The sequence below is a fragment of the Natator depressus genome, chromosome 8 (genome assembly GCF_965152275.1).
Source record: "Natator depressus isolate rNatDep1 chromosome 8, rNatDep2.hap1, whole genome shotgun sequence".
Taxonomy (NCBI): domain Eukaryota; kingdom Metazoa; phylum Chordata; order Testudines; family Cheloniidae; genus Natator; species Natator depressus.
In genome coordinates, this window is record NC_134241.1 from 82569901 (window position 1) to 82592483 (window position 22583).

General features: G+C 39.7%; 1 protein-coding gene across 1 annotated transcript in view; it reads left to right on the forward strand.

The window, feature by feature from the left end:
- Positions 1–371: 371 nt before the first annotated feature.
- Positions 372–22583, forward strand: part of PIGK (phosphatidylinositol glycan anchor biosynthesis class K) — a 144153-nt gene continuing 121941 nt past the window's right edge. Inside the window, exons 1-8 of the mRNA XM_074961501.1 lie at positions 372–587; positions 3136–3189; positions 6595–6686; positions 11436–11571; positions 13228–13339; positions 13902–13998; positions 14447–14564; positions 15751–15861. Coding sequence (XP_074817602.1) covers positions 495–587; positions 3136–3189; positions 6595–6686; positions 11436–11571; positions 13228–13339; positions 13902–13998; positions 14447–14564; positions 15751–15861 — 813 coding nt within the window. The 5' untranslated portion in view covers positions 372–494. The remainder of the gene's footprint in view (positions 588–3135; positions 3190–6594; positions 6687–11435; positions 11572–13227; positions 13340–13901; positions 13999–14446; positions 14565–15750; positions 15862–22583) is intronic.

Genomic DNA, 22583 nt, shown 5'->3' on the forward strand with positions numbered 1-22583 from the left:
CCATAAGTATGGCATTTCCTAATACTTGAGTGCTTTACTCTGCAATTATGATGTTTTTGGTAGTGTGTGTGTGTGTAAACAGTGAATGTTTCAAGGAGCTTTCCATTATGTTCGTGTTTCACTATCTTGGTTCTCTAAATGAGTGTTCATTCTTCCCCCAGCAACTATTTATTTTGTGTTACTGAAGTGGCTAGGAGCCCTAATCTTAGACGGGCACCCCAGCGCTATGATCTGTATTTACCCTGGATACATTTTTCCCGCCATTTCTAATCACTGGGGGAAGAGCCTCTGTAGACAGCCAAGGAGGCGGGAGGAGCGGACTCCAACGGGATATCTCAACAGGCCCAGCCACAGAGCCAGGCACTGAGCCGCTCCGCAGCCGTGGGGAGGCGGGGCGAGGCGAGGGGAGCAAGGAGGCTCCCACAGGCGGCCCGGAGCTGCTTTACGGCGGGGTTGGGTCCTCCCCGCCTCTTCCTGTTGTGAAGCCGGTTCCTATGGCCGCTGCCCTCCCTGCTCCCCGCTGGTTCCCGGCAGCAGCCGCCCTGCTGTGGGCGTGCTGCGGCTCGGCGGCGACTGACGGGATCCAGGTAGGGGAGCTGGGGGGAAGCGCGTTGGGCCGCCCAGCGCCGCCCCTGGCCCCATTGGGGTGACTTGCGCTCCAGGCCCGTGGGCTGCCCGGGCCGTGTCGATGGACCTGCCCCTGCATTGACTCCACGCACGGGGGTGGCTGCTGTGCTGGGGGAGGGATACGCCGCTGCAGCCCCCACTGCAGCGTTGCGGGAGGGGCTATAACCCTGCCCACCCCTTCCTTTCCCCTGTGTGTGTAAAGTTCTGCCAAACCCCATCAGCTCTGTCTCCTGCTTCCTGGGAGGCTGGAGCTTCTTATGTATTTGTGATTCCCTATTTCTTGCTCTAAAATTCCCTTTAAACCTCTAGATACCTTGAGCTGCCCTCAACCCTTTCTAGCCCAAGCATTGAAGGATAGTCGCTGCCTGTCTTGTTTTTCATTATTTGTTTTCTTCTCCTATGCCTGAGCTTGGAAATCCTCCCAGTTGACCAACTCTCACAGTATGAATACACAGATTTATGTAAAAGTACACCTTAAGCTTATAAAAGATAGAAATAATGGAAAGATGGATTCTAAAGAACTAGGGGGCACCAAATTAATAGGCAGCAGGTTTAAAACAAACAAAAGGAAGTATTTCTTCACACAAATGCACAGTCAACCTGTGGAACTCTTTGCCAGAGGATGTGGTGAAGGCCAAACCCTATAACAGGGTTCAAAAAAGAGCTAGATAAGTTCATGGAGGATAGGTCCATCAATGGCCATTAGCCAGGATGGGCAGGGATGGTGTCCATAGCCTGTGTTTGCCAGAAGCTGAGAATGAGTGAAAGGGAGTGGATCACTTGATGATTACGTGTTCTGTTCATTCCCTCTGGGGCACCTGGCATTGGCCACTGTTGGAGGACAGGATACTGGGCTAGATGGAGCTTTGGTCTGACCCAGTATGGCTGTTCTTATGTTTTTATATTCACCATGTCTTGTTTAAACTGTATAATAAGTATAAACAACTAATTCAGCTGCATCAGAATTAATTTTCAGATTCGTTTGCATGTACCAGTTCTCTTTGAATAGAGAATATAATATAGGGAGGGTTTTTTTTAATAATCCCTTTGAGTTATTTGCCAGTTGGGGTTCTCAGTTTCCAGTAAACTGTTCTTGTTTGGTTAAACATACAAGAATAATATTGTTCACTTTTGTGATCAATCCAGATATATTGTGGTTAATTTGGGTATGTGTTACATGTGAATTTTTCAGAGCTTTATGTTTTTATAAACTGAAGGAGTTAATCAAATATTGTCCCTTGATCAGGAATCGTTACGATTTTGCCTTTTTCATGTTTCAGTAATTATACTTTTTTACATACAGCTCACTTTAAATTAAGATATGATGTTTATAGTTTAATATGAATCCCATATTAACATTTTGATAAAGCAGAAAACTTCACTGTCAAATGATTTCTATAATGCACAGTTAACAAGATTAATAAAATGTGACAAAACAGGTAATGGAAATAAGATCAAGCATTTTAAATACACTAATTTTAGAACCTTGTAAAGTTACCCTTCAGAGCTGCAAAGAAGAGCTCTGTGTAGATCAAAAGTTTGTCACTTTCAGCTACAGAAGTTGTTCCAAAAAAGATATTATTTCCCCCACCTTGTCTCTCTAATATCCTGGGACCAATACAGCTACAACAACACTGCATAAAGCGATTATCATTGTTTATTAATCATTGTACTTCTACGTTAGAAGGTCCAACATAATCTGGTCTTTACTTTAAAGCTGCTTTAAATGTGTGGGATTTTTTATTTTCCTATCTGGTATTCTTTAAGGGCGTGGGGACAGTGAAAGGAAAAACTTATCCAAGGTTCTTCACTTTAAGGAAGGTTTGAGGGCTGATGAAGCATTTCATCTGTTCCTAGGGGTGTTCTCTAAAATAGAACAATATGTTTGGGGGGGTATTTTAAAAATTAAATTAACAGAGCCTATCACTCTATTCTTCCATTTGCTTTAGCACAGGATAGATTTTGAATGCTTAAATCACCTTCCATATTTTTTTTTAGCTTGGATTCAGATGATTTGTGGAGTCATTGTTTAACACATGATTAGAGACTTGTAAACGGAAAGATTCTGGGATTTTAATCTTTCCCAGATATTGCCCTCTTGGACAGAACGCTATGTTTCTTTTTTATTCCATTTTTCCCTATCCTAGTTTGCTGCCTCTCTCTTTCCATCACCACTACCACTCTGAATTTCTCTGGTTTTGTTTTCATTGCCAGCCAGGTGTTTCCAAACTTTGATAAGGAATTTGTGAGAGAACCAGATTACTTGTCTGATTTTAACATGTGGACAGAACAGCCCAAACAGAATATAGAATAGATCCTTTTCTCAGGCATCAGGAGGGGTATTATAAACCAGAAGAAGTCATGTTTTCTGTTTAGCTGGTTTAAGGTTTTAATTCTATATGACATTTAACATTTGTAGAACTAACCAAAAAAAAAAAGTGCTGTATTGTAGTTTTTTTCCTAAGTTTGTTTCTACACTAGTGTTCCAATATTTTTTGTCTCTTGCAGGACCAAGCAGAACAGTTTTTTAGAAGTGGGCACACAAATAACTGGGCAGTTTTGGTAAGCATTTTGTATTCAATCTTCTTAAATAAAACACTGATCCTGCAGTTGTTGCATGGCAGTCTGCCCATATGTAACAAGTTGCAAGATCAAGACCTGGAAGGAAGTATAGCATGACTTTGAGTTATCCCTGCATGCCAGTTTGCTATATTACATTACCATTATCTCGTCTGCATAATTTAATTACAAGCATCCAGAACGTTAATGCACATTTGAAGTATTTATAAAATTAACATTCCAATTAGAATGAAAACAAATGATTATGCTGTATATTATTACAGTCATGGTGGTTGTTGTTGCTGTTGTTTTTTTTTTTTAAACATTTGCTTGGTTAGAAAGGTACAACATCTTCCTGATTTTGTTGTTTGTTTTGAAATTTGCTAAAGTCTGACAACAAACTTTCTTCTTTTTTTAGTCTAATCTCCTAAAATAATACTTAGGATAAGAACTACTCGTCTTAATTTTTTATCTGGGTAACTTCAGATCGTATTATTCCATCAGTTTTTAATCAGGCTTTCTGAGCATAATGACTAATGATCAGTTCTAAAATATTATGTGAGCAGTCAGACATGACACTGTTTTTTCTAAGTATTAAAATATAGAAAAATAAAAGAAATTCAAGAAAAGACAAATAGATAATTAATTGAAAGAATAAGAATCATTCTCTTATTCCCTAATGCACAAACTTAAAATTATTAACATTAAATACCTGTTTCTATTTCAATGTTAAAAGCAAGCAGAGAATTAAAATACAATTTTCTTTGGTCAGAGCAATACACTTGATACAAACTGGTAATAATAATAAGAGAGGTAGAAAGTTCTTGGTGCTGAAGGTACAAAGAGACCTGCTTTCTATCCCGGTCTTTGCCACTGATTTCCTGTGTGACCCTGAGGAAGTTACTTGTGGCCAGACTGTATTCTGTGCTATCCCAAATTGCCCAGAAATTTAGGCTCTGGCCTCATGCCAGCTATGCCTCATTTTCTCCATTTATAAAATAGGAGTGATAACACCACTTTTGAGGTATAAAATAAATGAATTAAAGTACTTGGAGGTTCACAAAAGAAAAATGCCATAGAAGTGAAGTCTATTATTACTGTTTTGTTATCTGTCTAAGTCTTTGTACTGTGCTTGTCACTGATAGCTATATAAACAAAACTCAAGAGCTTGATATTCCAAAGCCTGTTTAACAGGCTGCTCGCTCTTATTTTGCCTAAATAGAAAAGCAACTTAAAATCATCTCTTCAGAAGATGCCCCTTTAGTTGATCATCTCCTATCTCAAAATACTTCTTTTTAAAGATTTTTTTTAAGCTAAATATCTTGCCTCCTGGCTAGTGTACTTTGTTAATCCGTACTTATTGCAGAATCTTATTTAATTGAGGCTGGGCAGTTTCTTCTATCTGATCATGATTTCTCAGAGCTCTTCTAGTAGCTTTAACCTAACAAATGTCTCTTGTGTTGGTCAGCTTTCCAAGGATACTTACTGTTGTGCTAAATAGCAGCTACTCTCATGGCTCTCACTGGTTGTTCTGAAGACAGCTTGAGCCTGGTTGGAAGCTAGAGCCTCAGTTCACAGTTCAGAAAGGGCCTGGGGTCATAATTCAACAAAGCAATTAAATGTGTTTAACTTTAAATATGTTTAGGGAAATGTTGCATGACCTGGTTCTCTCTTGTGGGTTGGCACAAGCAGGCAAAGTCCTGAAATGGTGACACAGGCATGAACTAGGTAAATAACAGAACATGTGTTTTATTACTGGAACAGGTTGCAGAAGCAGATCTCCTCCTGCTGGTGATGGTGCTGACACCTAAAACCCTGCACCTTCCCTCAGGCAGGAAGGTCACCCTCCCCTCCTCTTCCTCTCAGGATTATGTCCTGGGCTCTCCTCTGGGAGGGGTCACACCCTTTCCGGGCTGATGATGGATGTGTAATGCACACAGAGCCAGCCAGTATAGTAACTCTATTATAATACTCAAAAGCTTCTAAGTGACATAGGAGCCTAACTTACAGTCAAGGGGAGTTGTCTGCCTAAATCCATTAGGCCCCTTTTAAAAGCCTCGCTTTAAAAAACAGCTAGGCAGGACAGAAATCTCTCAGGAAGCTGGGGAAGGCAAAAGGTAGGGGTCTTATGATTCTCACTGAAAATTAAGTTGTTTAATTTTTCATGAGCCAGGTTCAGAGTAAAAATGATACAAAGCAAAACTTTTAAACTGGTGTCTACATCTAGTCAACTAAAAAGAATTGTAGCTTCAGTATATCTGACCCCAAATCCTCCCTGCTTCTTCTTTGTGGCAGTACAATCCTGTTTTCTTCTATTTTAAAATGTCTTGTCTTTCCTCTTCTGTTCAAAAGAGCCCCCCCCCCAAAATATCCTGGCTAACTGGCTATAAAGGGAAAACTGTCAGTGACTGTACAGAAAATGCTATGTGATGCACAGAGGAACTATTGTTCTTTTTTCTAATCTGAGTTATGTTAAATTTAGATGTAATTTGTAAAAATGGTAAGTGAAATATCTTCAGACAGAAATGATTTTTTTTAAAAGTTTTAAGTCTGTGATTTATGATTTTTGTTTCAGTTCTCATGCCTCTGTTACAGAGGATTGCAGGAAACATGCTTGATGTAGTAAGCTCACTTACAGATTTTAATATTGCTCCATGCATCTGAAAGATTCTTTCCACCTATCATAGTATCTTGGCCATTAGTATTCATATTTATTTAGTCATTGTCTGTTCAAAGGCTCTGTAACATATAATACAATTATTGCTTCTTAAACAGTTTCTGAAAGTTACTTCTGACACTCTTCTTGTAGTTACATGCTTACTTGTATTTAAAAAAAACTGACATATTGGTTGAAAATGTGCCCCCATACTGGAATGTGAACATTCCTAAATTGTGTGGGAGTTCTTATTCAAATTTTATGGCTGGGGCCCAACTCTAATGTTGTTATAAGTTGACTCCCTGAAAACCAGATTCCCCCAGCAAAAGTTCCCCTCTTTCTACATGTGGACCTTGTATTCATTTGCTTACACTTTACCGCAACAGGGCAATCATAGAAATTTGAAATGGTTAAGACATTAAATAATCTAGCTAATCCATTTGTCAGTGCTGGATTATTCCCTATGGTACTTTTTTTTTTTTTTTTTTTTTTTAGTACTTTATCCAGTTTTAAATGAAAGTGTTCTCTGTGGCTCAATACGTTACCATTTATTTTCAAAATATGAAAAAGCTTTTTCTGCAGAGAAAGTGTGTATTACTTATAGCATTGATTTCTAGCAGTTGCTAGGCCCTGATTGCTGGGTGACAAGTTTTTTGGCATCTCAGCAATCAATATCCATTGATGCATATACTAATTCAGAATGCATTTCTTATATCTTCTAATATGCATTTATTTCTTTTTAACACTTAAAGGTGTGTACATCTCGCTTCTGGTTTAACTACCGTCATGTGGCAAATACGCTTTCAGTTTACAGAAGCGTCAAGAGACTAGGCATTCCTGATAGGTAAGAGAATCTTGACGAGCACAATTGTTTAAACTTGGATATTAAAGTAAAAGTTCAGTCTCATCTTCTGAAACAGGAATAAAATGCTGGTCTCTTAGTTTCATAATCAAGTAAAAGGTAGAGAGCACAGACTTAATTTACTGAAAATGGAACAATATTATTGGAAAGGAAAATGAAAAAAAATATGTACCATGATGATTCCAAGCAGAAACGGATAATAAGATCAAATTATGTGATGCTAACCAACCAGTTAATTGCACTGCTAATTAGTTTGGTGAATGCACAATGTGAGAAAATTGGTAAAATGTGTTCAGAATTGATAGTGCAGCTCTTTGACATGTACCTGTTACTGTATTGCAACTTCATGTCTAACATAACTAATGTCTTTTTAATATGCCTTTTGATTAGAGAACACTTCACTTAATGAGCAAGACTAAACACAGTACGAGTGCAGTGCTTCAGCTAAATCAAGGGCACACAATTAGAGTGAAGACCTGTAAATAACTGGTGTCTAACAAAGAAGCTCCTGCATGTCACAAGCTATATTAAAAAAAGACATTTTGGCTGGGAGTTTCAAAGGAGCCAGGAGCCTTTTCTGCATGCACAAGTTGTGCTGCTTTAACTACACCAGGATAGTGAAAAATGGCACAAACTCCATGGTGTGGATATGATTATATCAGTATAAAGGTGTCGTGTGGGAAGAGGAATAAGCAATACTAGTATAAGGCATCTTTATTCTTTTATAACTACATCCACACTAGATTGTACTGGTATAACTGTTTTGGTAAATAGTTACGTTTCTAGAAAAACTGAGCAGACCCATCCGAAGAGTGAGGTGCCCAAATACCCTTGGATGTCAATAGGAACTAGGCACCTAACTCCTTTGGCAATTCCAGTTTCAGTTTTATGTTATGTCAGAATGGAAAAACTAGGAGAATCTTTACCATGGCTGACACTGAAAAGGAATTGGTTGTTTCATCATGAAAAAGCCAAGATCACATTAAGTTAATATCTCCCTATTTTATTAAAGTAATACCATAGTGAGACTATGATGCTGAGATCTATGTTCCCTTTATAATGTCGACAACTGTAGTTTCAGAGTAGCAGCCGTGTTAGTCTGTATTTGCAAAAAGAAAAGGAGTATTTGTGGCACCTTAGAGACTAACAAATTTATTTGAGCATAAGCTTTCATGAGCTACAGCTCACTTCATCGGATGCATTCAGCGTTCTTTAAGAGTTCAGCCCAGGGTATCACAGGGGAATTGCTAATGTGTGAAGGGTTGTCTTCAGTGGTATTCAATAATGTCGTCTCATGCTTTTTGGCCTTTTTTTATTTTAAATTTTAAGCTGCTGATTGCTCTGTGATCGTGGGCTACTGTTAAAATGCTGAAAACTTAATCTTTGATTTGTGAGCATTCTTTCTTCACTCAACTTTCCAAATAGCAGCTCTCTACATTTAAAAATTGTGTTATGTTTTTATTTGCGTTGTCTTCTGTCCAAACTGTGTTTGTGTTAATACGCTCAAATTAGCCAAGGTCCACAACGTAGATGAGATCTACTGGGGACTTGACAATACACACTTCTTTGAGGTGGATAGGGAGCATTGAAAGACTGAGCAGAGCAGTCTTTCCTGTTTTGGTTGGATTTACATGCAAAGGTCTTAGATTGTTTTGTTTTAAAAAGCTCTTACTTTATATTGGCTCCTACCAGAACTTTTGTTCCCAAAGGACAGTGAGGGCCAGATCCCCAGCTGGTGTAAGGTGCTGTAGCTCCAGATTTGACCCTGACTATCTTATTAAATTATACAATCTGGATTAAATAACATGCATGCAATAACTGTGCTGGATGGGGTAGAATCAGGGCACTAATGTCCTTAGAGGCTAATGTCTTGCTCATCTAAGACTGTCTTCACTGACAAAAAAAAATTGTGTTAGAAATGGCAAGATAACTAACAGGCATTAGCTGTTCTGCTGTAAAAACCTAACGAAGACAGAACACTGTGTTTTCACCGGGGGGGGGGTTTGAGGTGGTGGGTTATAGTGCTGACCTTGCCTGGCAACCTCATGGTAAAAATGGCATGTGCCTTGTCTCTGCTTTGGATTTTATAGTGATATAACTATTGTGTGTTAGTGATCTCACTTTAAAAAAACAGCTTTTTATGTCAGTAAAGACACAGCCTAAGTTTGGGGGTTTATTTGTGGTGTTCGGAAGGGAAAGGAGGTCCTATTGGACTGGGACCTTGTTCGAGTGGTGATATGTTGTCATTTACCTGAAGTGTCCCTAATAAGAAGTCTGCTCAAGTTCTGTCCCTGCATGACTGTGCACATGATGGGTTGGTGTGTAAATTAGGGGTAAATCCATGCTCTTATGCACTATTTATATTTCCAGGACTCAATCTTTCATGCCCTGCCTATTCACTATGTGTAATTTTTCCCAGCCTATGGGTAGGATCCTGCTGTCAGTTGAGTCAGTGACAAAATGCTCATTGACTTCTGTGGGTACAGGACTGATCACTAGACACACAACCTCATTGAAAGGAAAATAAGCTTTCTGCTTGTCAAAACTATGTCAAGGGATCTTGGGATTAATTGCTCTGCTGTTTCTGTTTGGCAAGATGAGGGTCAAGACTACACTACAGACATCTGCCAGCACAGCTGATGTCAGGGGTGTGAAAAGGTCTAATCCTTAGTCAACATAGCTGTAACAACAGAAGACCCTAGCATAGATGCAGCTATGCCAACAGAGCTCAGCATTTTTAACAGCATAGCTTGTTTTGCTCCCTGGAGTGTTTTAACTATTTTGATATAGCTGAGTCTACACTAGGAACCCATTGGTGGTATAGTACAGTGGTATTTCTATACTGGTAAAGTGCTCTTAGTGTAGCCACAGACAAGAGCTAAATTGGCTTGAGTGAACAAGCATTTTCAGTACATCAGAGGAAGGCAACATTCTTAGTCACAGTTGAAAGTCACAGTTGGGAAAGGACGAAAGAATCCCAGGTGTGTGACTGCACGCAGGCTGACTGTTTGAGAAACATTTTTATACCCTGTACTTTGTATCAGGACAGGCTGTCTGTTTGAGTATATTTATAGTATGAGTATGTCTGATGCTGGATAGAGCTGTCTAGGTGCCCTTAACTTCTTGTCATGTGCATGTCTGGTAGTTTCAACAATGTCATTGCCCCCACAGCTCCCATTAAAACTCAGGTCTGTGGAAAGCAGCCAATCTCTTCCCTTTTTATTGTCTCACTTTGCAAAAGCTTTGTGATGGGAGAATAATTCTTGTTATATTGCTGCCTTGTCCTCTCGCCTCCCTGTTGTTTCACCCGGTTGTCTTGTCAGAAACCTAAAATGTCAGCTGTCTAGGTCAGGTTCTCTGTAGTTCTTGTTTGCCCAATGCCTACTACAATGGGGACCATGGTTGAGGATCCCAGACACTATTGATTGTAGTACAGATAACACGGCAAAGGAGTACTGATTTGTTAAGCCTCTCTGAGAAGTAGAGGGGAACAAACTGAAGTGAAATGGGATGGAAAAAGTCCCGAAGGCAACAAGGGGCAAAGTGGAACCAAGCAGCTTTATGCAGAATGCTCTTCTTAGAAGTGGGAGAAAACACCATAAGTAAAAACAATGGAAACGATGCTCCTTGTAGCATTAACTGCTGCTGCATGTTTTCCCCTCCCAACAGAGGTACAGGGCCTGGAATGGTTGATGGTAACATGGGTTGATGGGAAGCTGTTCAGCCAGATGAAAGGATGGCTCCCGAGATCAGCATGGAGGTTGAATCTCTCTGCGGGACTGGAGTTTGTCTTTCCCATGAACACTGTAGAGTTTGGAAGTTGCCCCTCAGATCTCTCCTTTCTCTATGCCCATAGGAAGTTTCCTCGGCCTGCTGTCCCACTTCTGTAGGTTTTGCTGTAGGACAACATGTTAAGCCCCAGACTGTTTTATTTGCGTAAAGTAGCTTTGTTTTATCCTGAGTTGAGTCATATTAATGTTTAATCAAGTCTAATAATAAGAAGGGAAAATGTTCCCCAGGTCAGTATTTGTGCTAGTAGGAGGAAAGCTTCTTTCTGGAGTAATACTACGTCCTGGAAGACTTGTCCTCATTCTTCATTATTCTTCATATTCTGAGGAGAAATTGCTGTGCCCAAGGGGTTGTGCATGAAGAGAAAAAAAAGTCTGCTGCTGCTGTTCAGAATAATCCTTAGGTGTTAACAACAGTGACTGTATTAATAGGGCTTAACAGTTGGGTCTTGAGTACTTGGAACTCAACACTTTTTTCGAGTGTGACCCACCGTCTGTTTGACTTTGAGTCTTTAAGCTCTTTGAGGCAGCAGCCATCCATTTTTGTGAAGTACTGTGTGACGTTGAGCATGTTGTTAGTGCTAAACAAATAATTCCGTTACGGTAACAAACAAAAAGCTTTATGTGGTAGCATTATGATGGTAACAGTGTTCCCTGGGGAAATAAGGTATTACCAAAGTAACTTGTACTTATACTCCAGGCAATTTTCTAAATGCTATAGAATTTTGTTTCAATAATGAGTAGAGTCCTGCGTGGATACAAAATTTTTATCTTCAGACGATCTGCGATCAGCAAGCATAGTCCACGGATATAAAGCGGATATCCACAGATTTGCAGGGCTCTCATAATGGGTCATGTTTGTTGGCTTCATTATTTGCAGTTTTCCTTTTGTTTATAGTACTAAAATAGAATATCTGAAATTGTGTTGTTTTGTTTTTCCCAGTCACATTGTCCTGATGCTGGCAGATGATATGGCATGTAATCCCAGGAATCCCAAACCAGCAACTGTGTTTAGTCACAAAAACATGGAGCTAAATGTTTACGGAGATGATGTGGAAGTGGACTATAGAAGCTACGAGGTAACAATGCTTTGTTTATCTGACCAGATTTTTCTGTAGTGTTGCTTTAAAGCCTGATCCATTGAAGTCAGTGGTAGTATTTCCATACACTTCACTGGATTATGGATCAGGCCCTTATTCTCAATTGATATATATAATAAAAAGAAAATTCTTAGTTTCAGAGTAGGAGCCATGTTAGTTTGTATTCGCAAAAAGAAAAGGAGTACTTGTGGCGCCTTAGAGACTAACCAGTTTATTTGAGCATAAGCTTTCGTGAGCTACAGCTCAATGCATCCGATGAAGTGAGCTGTAGCTCACAAAAGCTTATGCTCAAATAAATTTGTTAGTCTCTGAGGTGCCACAAGTACTCCTTTTCTTTTTACTGAGTTTCGTAACTTGTTACAACTTTGTGTGTCTTTCTAACCAGTTAGAATTTATTATTATACATTGTTATTGGCTATTTTAATGAAAACATTCGTTCCCATGACTGTTGTTGCTGCTGTTTTTATTGAGAGTTGTGGTTAGGAGATTGTGAGGATCTCCGACTATATTAACAATACAAAAATGTTTACTGGGTTTTCCATTTTGTTGAAGTAGTGTAGATTGTATGATTGGTTAAACTGCTGACACTTTCATAAGCTTTGATGTTAAGCAGGTGTGTGTTTGCACATTGCAGATTCAACATCTTTTTTAAATATTTGTTTTTATTTTTTCCAAATAAAACGTGTCCTTTTTGTAAGTAACTCATTTCTAACCACTTTATAACAGCTAGTAAAAGGAAATACCTGCAGCATTTTACCATGTTCTTGTTTTCAGAAAACAATTCTTGCTGCAAATTTTTTTTTTCTAAGTCTTTACTGGACTGACTTTAATTAGACTTCAGTTACAGAATTTTAATTAGTATCACATAGTAAAATGATTTATAAAGCAAAAATGTATATTTTACAGGAACAAATTAAACCTGTACCGTATTTGCCTATTAGAGTATACAGAAGATGTCGTGCTCTCTGATTATTAATGTCCTGAGGACATAAAGTGCATGTTGAAAGATTATAGTAACAAAAAAACCCCTATCTGTCATGAGTCTGAATTTTGTTGGTAATATTTTGAGTGTTGTAAATCTGCATTCAGAACAAGTAGTTCTGATGTTTAATCAGATGTTTTATGGTCGGTGTCCAGATGGACTACATCTGATCTTTTCGATGTTTGTGCCACAGGAATCTTTTCTTTGCCTGAGTTGCACAGAGAATTTAAGCCTTAGAGTATTTGTTAACATTTTTCCATGGTAACACATACTAATGTTGCAGTGTTTTGTGAATGCATAAGTAGCATTGATGGAGTAAAGATGTACACTACAGTGTGACAGGTGTTCAAATCAATGAAGAAGTATTAAAAGACTATAATGGTCGTAGAAGTGTGTTTGATGAAACAGTTTTCAAATACAGTAAAGCAACAGGTTGATTTTAATGGGGCAATAAAAAAAACTGTGATTGGTGAGCAGTAGCACAGTAAAACCTTGAATAGAAGAAATCTGGTAATGCAATTTATACCATCTATTGGTGGACCTATTTATATATAGTGCATAGTTTGTGTTGTCATTTTGTGGAACCCTGTCTAGTAGTGGTCAATAGATATCCCTTATGATAGTTAGAAATTACTTCATTTCGATGTTTGTAGGTTACTGTGGAGAATTTCTTGCGCGTATTAACAGGAAGAATCCCACCAAGCACACCTCGATCCAAGCGCCTACTTTCTGATGACAGAAGCAATATTCTAATATATATGACAGGTAATTACAGGAATTTATTGGTTTTGTTGCACAGTAGCAGAGTGAAATCTCATCAGAAAGCCAAATAACACTGAAAAATTAGTAAAACAAATACACGGTAATTATGGATTCACATTACTTTGAGCAAAACATCCATTATTATTAGTATTAAAAACAATCCATGCAAAAAGTTCTGATAACTAAGATTGCTGCACCACTTAAAAATCTGGGTCTCACACTTTGTATTCCACAACCCTGGGCATATGGTCTAGACAGCCTAATTTGTAATGACTCTGGAAGTTACAAAAATCATTATTATGTGAAGGGGTTTTGCATAAATAGTAATCAAGGAAACATCTTTGAAGCAGTATCTATTAATTTATGAGTGAATAGATGTATTCCAGGTTAAACCATACACGTATACTGTCCTTATTACCCTCAAATCGTGTCTTGTCATCCCACACCAAAGAGGGAGAAGAATTGCATTTAAGCTGTTTCTGTTGGCCTTTTGGCAACCATATTTGTATATATTGTACTTCTATTTAACGTACATGCTTATTTATCTTGTGAATTTTTCTACAAGGTCATGGTGGAAATGGTTTCTTGAAATTTCAGGATTCTGAAGAAATCACTAATGTAGAACTTGCTGATGCCTTTGAACAAATGTGGCAGAAAAGAAGGTAAAAATTGATTACTTAGAGATTAAATACAGTGTGTTACCAACGGATGTAAAACTTAGCTTGTAGCCTTTCATTCCTCCATTTAATTCTTGTATAAACAGCACACTCTTCTTGTGAAGGGTGGCAAAATTAATTATTTTTTTCTGAATGTGGTTTAAAAATGCGAAAAATTACTGTCACCCCAGCAGTGGTACTAAATAGCTGTTGTCCTTGAGGTGGCCTGAAGCTCTCCTTTCCACAGGAGAAGGAAATCTATTATAATCTTCAGCCACACAAATGAGTTACCTTGGCTCAACAGCTGTATGGGCTTCTTATTAATTATAAGGTGTCTGAAATGTTCTGCCAGTTGGATCTCTATTACATATCTTGGTAACTATGCAGTGAAGTTGTATGAATGAAGACATAATCTACAGAATGCCAAATGTGAAAGCTGTTCTATTTCTTTCAGATACAACGAATTGCTGTTTATTATTGATACCTGCCAAGGAGCATCAATGTATGAACGATTTTATTCTCCAAATATAATGGCCTTGGCTAGTAGCCAAGTTGGAGAAGATTCACTTTCAGTAAGTATGAGTTTGGTTGGGTACTTGGAGGTAGGGTTAGGGTTCCTGTGGGTAGGGGACTTGGAGGTAGGGGTAGGATTCCTGTGGGTAGGGCTCTGTGCCCTAGCATTGGGGTTTCTATGGGTAGGGTACTTGGAGTCAGGGTTAGGGTTTCTATAGGTGCAGCTCCCCACCATAGACTTAGGATTCCTATGGGTAGGGTAGTTGGAGGTAGGGTAAAGTGGGTATTCAAAAGTGCCCAAAGGATTTAGGATCACAAGTCCCATTAACTTTCAATGGCACTTGTGCTGCTACATTTCTTTGGCACTTCCGAAAATCTCCACCTTAACTGCTTAACAACGTAAAGGGTGTTTAACCTCTAAACCATCACTCATATAATGTTTGATGTACTTTTCACGTTGTTGTGTTGTGCTGCCCAAAAGTGTTGGGATGTCAATTGCCCACCAGGCTAACGTACACCCCTAATTTGATTTTCAGTAAGTCTTCAATTCAGACATAAAATGATGAATTAAAGAATGTAATGATAAATACCTTTTTTCTGCAGTGTAACAATAGAGAATAGAAAATGTGACTTATAGTACAATGGCTAGCGCACTTGAAGAGGGACATTAGTCATCTTCTCCCTAAACCTGCAAGTGGCTTACCTTCATCTTTCTGACTTTAGGCTGTGGCCTCATGAGGCAGTCGCAGTTTGTGAAACCATCCTATTCTGTAGTTTGATTTTTTTTAAAGGTAGTGAGCAGCATAGCCCCAGTAGGTGTTCAACATCTTTGAAAATTAGGCTCTACTCATGTGCCTACTGCAACTGGTCATGGCCTCCTGGAGCCGCACAGGACTATCTTCCCCCACGCTCCTTCTCATGCTCAAGAGGCCATAGTGGGAGGATCCTACCTGAGTTCTGCACAGGTGCATAATGGAGGAAGAGGCTCCCTTCAACCAGGCAAAGACAGGACTAGTCAGAATTTAGTCTTAAAAGGTGAAGATGATAACATACAATATACAGATTAATTTACACAGTCTCTATTGGGGTTTTTTTGATGGTTAATAATTTTTATTGCATAATTCTGATAATTTGACTAGCAGTAAAGATAATTCATAGGTTTGAACACTTGCATGGTCCTGTTTTGCTCTGTTCCCATCAGGTTTTTGCTATGGAACCCTCTAAGTATGTATATTTGTTTTTAAGCATCAGCCTGATCTTGGGATTGGAGTTCACCTTATGGATAGATATACATTTTATGTCTTGGAGTTCTTGGAAGAAATTCACCCAGCCAGCCAGACCAATATGAATGACCTTGTAAGTAGCATACTGTATTCATTAGTTTGCTAACTGCTCCTGTGTTCTCACAACTGGTCCATTTTGGCAGTGGGAACTTCAATGTTTTTTTGATTTCCTACATATCAGAAGGGTTTTTTTTTTTAAAATGTGTTTGTTGTTCTTATTTAGTAAAATCATTATATATTGACATTTCGGAGACTTGAGTCCCCAGTTTGAAATTGTTTCTTTGCTTGATTAGGAAAAAATTTAATTAAAACAACCTGGGTGTTTTACTGAAAAATGTCTTGTGTGTTATCTCTGCATCCCATGGAACTTGCAGGGTACCTAGAATCATGGATTGCAATCACTTTGCACACATGGAAAGGCAGTCATTGGCATTTGCTTTGCAGAGGTAATTTGTATGTTGGAATCCTGATCCTGCACTCAGAAACACAAGAGGAGAGCCCCATTGACTTCAGTGACATAGGTGCAGGGGTCAGCCTGTGCAAATCAAGTTACAAGGCTGGGGCTTTATTTGTTCTCAGGCAAATGTTATAATTGCCAAATATGATCCAACAAAAAATGTCTTGGTGAAGTTCAATGAAAATGGTTTTTGAACAGTTACATATGTTCCATCTTAGATACCATAAATTGAAAAAGCAACTACATTTCAGTAGCACCCTTAGCCCGTTGGCCTTGAACAGGCCAGATGTTCCTTTTTTCATGATAATGCATCATGCTTTTGTGGCTTGTTGCAGTAAATTCTGTCATGTTGTTGTCGGAGACTTAAGAGCCACCATGGACCACACACATTAAATCTCCATTTCAGTAAAAGGAGCAGCTGTTCAAACATTTTATGTCAATGTCTGTGGAGGCTGGTGTCAGCCTTGCTGCTAGATGAGGTGTAGTAGATTTCACACAAAGCAGCCCACACTGACAGATTTTGTGTTGATATAGAATTGATTCAGTGACTAATATGCTGACGTTTTCTACCAAGGGTATGAAAATCCATTTCATTACATTGTATTCTAATTTATGATGGGTTGTGGAGAATTTTAGAACAAAACTTATGTCACAAGGATTAAGTAGTTTTTCTATTGATTTTGTACATATTTTAAAAAACATTATTGGAATGAATTTGGCTGGATCACTCAATCTGTAGTCAAAGGAATTAGTTGTCTTATAAAAAGAAACAGTACCAGAAATTCAACAGCAGTTTAAAGTGTATAAATAGCCATCTGGAAAATAGGGTGAACTGGTTCAGCTAGTTAGAAATGTTAGTGCAGACCTTGTTGATGACATAGCAAATCTGTAAATCCTCTATCCTTTCCATCGCTTTAATGACTTCTAAAAATGTTGACATCCACAAAATACCAGAAAAGTCCTATGTATTCTTTGTTTGTTTATAATTGTATGGGTCTTTCAGTGGCCAAATTCAAAGTATTCAGCAGTACATTGAAGTAGTACAGCAAACCCTATAGCAGCATACTATACCCAGATACTATCTGAGGGATAAGGAGACTTGCATCACTGTCCAAAAAAAAAGGGGGTGGGGTGGGGTGGGGGGGACACACAAATGTATATCATGATTTGCAATCAGAATACACTATATTATCTTGAGTCATAATGTGAATGAACTTCAGGGAATCTGACTTCCAGTTACAGATGTCAAATTCCACCATGCCTTCATCTTGAGGCATCCCTAAGAACCATAACTATAAACCCTGATAAAATAATCAGCTTATGTCTTGTGAGAAATTGAAGGGAATACTTTGGTCAGTAACTGAATTGCACCGCTTAAAGAAGGGTATCTGCTTAGAGAAGAACAAATTCCTTGTCCAGGCCTGATTTTAAAAAATTGGCACTATACAAATCCAGTGTCGCACATATTAAAGAGATTAAAAACTGATTAACAGACAGATCTCTGTAAGTCAAAAATAAGTATAGATGGGGAATCATCATCCAGATGGTGTGGTGTTAGTGAGGTCCCCAGGAATCTATTCTTGGCCCAATGTAATTCAGTATTTTTGTCTAATCTGGAAGAAAACATAAAATCATTGCTAGTAAAGTTTGTAGATGACTATCAAATTGCTGGAGTGACAAATGACGACAGGTTCATTTTACCCCAGATCAGTATGTATCTAGGTGATTTGAGTTTGAATATGTGTTTTTAATACAGCCAAGGTCATAAGGTCATACACTTAGAAACAAGACATTTAGGTCACTTACAGGATAGGGGACTGTATCCTGGAAAGCTGGTGACTCTGCAAAAGGCTTGGGGTCATGGTGGTTAATTAACTGAATGTGAGCACCTAATGCAATGCTGTGATTAAGAGGGCTAATATGTTTCTTGGTTATATAATCAAGAAACTATGCAGTAGAAATAGCGAGGCAGCATAGGTTAGACAATTACTAGAATAATATGTCTAGGTCTGGTCTCACACTTCTAAAAGGATGTTGAAAAATTGAAAAGGGTCAGAAAAGAGCTACAAGGATGATGATTTGAGGTCTGGAAAACTTGCTATGCAGTGAAAGGCTTAAGAAGCTAAATCTGTTTATCTTATTAGGTTCAGAGGTGCCTTGATCACAGTCCATAAGTACCTAAGTGGTGAGAAGATTTCTGATGGTGGAGGACTTTAATCTAGAAGGCAAAGGCATAAGAAGATCCAGTGGCTGGAAGCTTAAACTAGATACTGTGACAAAGTTCCTCCTTTGCCTTGGTGGGTTCTGCACTTTCTGGCGGATTTGCTCACCTCAGAGGTTCACGGCAGTCCTCAGTTTGGCTCCTTTTGTTAGTGGCACAAACTTGCCATTCACTCAGCTAACCTCATCACTGGCCAGCTGGGGAAAAGGAGGAGAACAATCCCCACAGTCTCTGCTGGCCCACCTAATGGGTCGGGGGACAGGCCAGAGACCTTCCCCTCTGGTGGGACCCACAGTCCAGGTCAACTACTCTTATATCAAATAAGGAGCTGGGGGGATGGGGGGAACGCAGGCCCGCCCTTTACTCCGGGTTCCAGCCCAGGGGCCTGTGGATTGCAGCTGTCTACAGTGTCTCCTGTAACAGGTGCGTGACAACTACAACTCCCTGGGCTACTTCCCTATGGCCTCCTCCCAACACCTTCTTTGTCCTCACCACAGGACCTTCCTCCTGATGTCTGATAATGCTTGTACTTTTCAGTCCTCCAGCAGTACGCCTACTCACTCTCAGCTTCTTGTGCACCTCTTGCTCCCAGCTCCTCGCACGCACCTCACTAACTGAAGTGAGGTCCTTTTTAAAACCAGGTTCCCTGATTAGCCTGCCTGTCCTAATTGATTCTGGTAGCTTCTTAATTGGCTCCAGATGTCCTAATTAGCCTGCCTTAATTGGTTCCAGCAACTTCCTGATTCTTCTGGAACAGCCCATTATCTTACTCAGGGAAAAGGGACCTGCTTAATCTGGGGCTAATATATCTACCTTCTGTCACTCTCCTGGAGCCATGTGGCCTGACCCTGTCACAATACATTCAGGCTAGAAATAAGGTGCAAATTTTAACAGTTAAGGTAATAAACCATTGGAACAATTTACTTCGGGATGTGGTGAATTTCCCATCACTTGAAGTCTTTAAACCAAGATTGTCTTCCTAAGAGATACGTTCTAGCTTGACCACAAGGTATGGACTTCATGCAAGTATTACTGGGTGAAATTCTCTGGCCTGTGTTATGTAAAAGGTCAGACTGTATAATCATAGTGGACCCTTCTGGCCTTAAAATCTGTAAATCTGAGACTTTTGCCACAGTCTTGCCTCTCGCACCATTTTTCACAGCGCCTCCCCCTCACCCCCCATATATTAGGATGACAGCTAGGAGCCACATCATTATGGTGGCAGGCAAAAGAGTGTGATAAAGTTCTACCAAACCCTTGAGAGTATGGTCTGTGTGCCCAATACACTTGAGTCAGAGACTTTTGCCAGCAGTACCACTAAGCGTGCATACATCCTGGTGTCCCTTGTGCTCTCAGGCAAGGGCATAAAAGGGCATGGCTGCTGCCTCCCTCTCAGTTCTTCCTCTCTGTAGCATTTGCTTCAGTTAGTTAGCTTTCAGAACTTCATTGTGTATAGTTAGTATGTATTTATAGTTAATATTTAATGATACTATACTTAGTTTAGTTTTAGTAGTTACTTGGAGGATTGATTTATTAAAAAATACCCAGATATTAAGCTGTGTACCATGTTCGGGGCTTCTTTTCTCCTGTCACAGATAGGCATGAGAGCCACTTGATTTGTCCTGTCCTATTCAATATGTAATTCTTTCCTCACCGGGACTAAAATTGGCTCTTTCATCTTAAAGTCTGTCTCTTGAAAGATAAGATGCGATGCAACCTGCATTGGAACTAGACCCTGATTGTGATGCAGGGGACTCGGATTCAACCAGGAGACCACTCCCAAGGATAAGAAATTTATGAGGCTGGATTTCTTCCTTGCTACAGGCTTCTGGCATTCCAAGAGAGTTGCAGAACACAATAGATGGCTCACCTTTCGACGGTTCTGAATTGTTTTCTGCTGAAACAGACGACTCTGTGTGCACACTGAAAGACTTTCATGCAATGCTTAGTTCATTAGGAGTTTATACTCTGTTTACAAAGAGGAAACCGTTTAGGTGGCAATCTTACTTCAAGGCCCTGTTTCCAACAGAGGTCACAATATGCCTCTAAGAAGGTCAAGACCTCCTCGATGCTGCTAGCCATCTTCATTGGCAGGAGCCCTGGTTACCAGACTGCAGCAACTTCCAAGCAATCATTTTGACCTTCTTGATCAAGGACTGCATACCAACGATATATGCTCCCTTTGGATCACGCCTGTTCTTCTTTCACTGTGCTTGGGAAAGCATAATATCAGACAAGTGGTAAAGCACGGTAAAAGAGGGATAATGGTATCCAGTTTACCTACTTCTCTTTTCCCAACCCACATTCTCCATCCTTTTCAGGGATCCTTTTATGAGAATGTATTACTTCAAGATAGATGGTCTCTTCTAGAAATAGGAGTGGTGGAAGAAGTTTATTACCAGCACAGAGGAAAAGGTGTCTATTCCCAGTACTTGCTGGTCCCGAAGAAATCTCATGGCCTCTATCCCACCGTAGAGCTAAGAAAGCTGAACTGTTTCGTCAAGGAAATCAAGTTCAGGATGGTCACCCTCATTTCTACTATCCCTTCCTTGAAGATGGAAAATTGTATGCTGCTCCCAGTTTACAGGATGCATGCCTCCATGTGGCCATACATCCTTGCCCTTGGAAGTATCTTTAATTCACTACTAGTACACAGTCCTTCCCTTCAGACTGTCATCAGTACCCAGGGTCGTCAACATGTATGTGACAGTAGTAACAACCTCATTTCCACCATTTGGATATTCAAATATTTCCTTACCTGGGTGATCAGCTAGTTCATGAAGCATCAAGTGACCATGTCCAAAATAGCATTATAGTAATCTAACAGCTGTTCTCCCATCTAGTCCTGAAACTGAATTTGGACAAATCACAAATACAACCAACACAGCACATAATCTCTATAGGAGCAGACCTTGGCAGCATAACAACCAGGGCTTACCTTCCAGAGAAGGTTTCAGTCTGTAGCTTTTCTCTTAGAAAACCTCAAGTTCACCCCCTACAACATCAGCATGTGCCTGCTTCAGCTTCTGGGCCATATGGCCCAATGCACATATGGAGATCTGCATGCCAGACTTCACCTTTGCTCTCTGCAGGCCTGGCTCCAATCGGTATATTGTCCTCCCAGGCACCTTCTGGACAGACGTACAGATTCATGTAGCTGCATAAGTGCTTCCGTGTCTTGATTGTTGGATCCCCCAATGTGTGCAAAGGAGTTCTGTTTTTATCTCCAGAATTGACTGACTCTGGTAATGGATGCATCTATTAAAGTTTGGGGAGCCCATCTTGGTCAATTCCAGAGGCAAGCTGTTTAGTCATCTCAGGAAATTTCATTTCACATAAATGTGTTTGTGCCCCAGGCTATTCTTTGGGCCTGTGAGATATTTGTCCACCATCAAGAACCAAGTGATAGAACATGGCAGTGGTTTTGTCTGTAAGAATTGCTATCTGAACAAGCAGAGAAGTGCAAGATTGCCTCAGTTTTGCCTGGAGGCGATCCTCCTATGGAATTTATGCATTCATCACAATGCTTCCTGAAGGCTTTTCACCTTCCAGGAACGAGAGAAACATTTGAGGATTTCCTCACAGGATTTTTGTACATCAGCGCGAGTGGTCAATCAGGAAGGATGTTCTCCTTCAGATCTTCCGCCGTTCCTCAAGCCTCTTGTAACGATGCCGACTTTTGCAAGCTGAGGTTACAGCCTCTATTCAGATGATCTGAAGTCTCTCTGCTTGTAAGGGAACTGCTGATGAGTTACCTGCAGTGGAATATATACATGCACAGTCACTCGAAGGAGAAAAAACGGTTACTTATCTGTAGAATAACTGTTGTACTTTGAGATGTGTTGTGGACATACACATTCCTTGCTACTTTGGAAATTATATACAGCTGTGAGAAGGAAAAGAGGAAGATGGAGGCACGGCGCTCTTGTGCTGCCTAGTGGTACTGGTGACAAAAGTCTGACTCAAGTGGATTGTTTGCACAGATACCTGCAGCAGAATGTATATGTATACAACGCATCTCAGAAAATAATGGTTACTGTACAAGTAAGTAATCCTTTTTTTTTCCCTTCAAGTCCTCTGGTTCCAGTAACCTCCTAAGCAGATGATCAGAATGAAC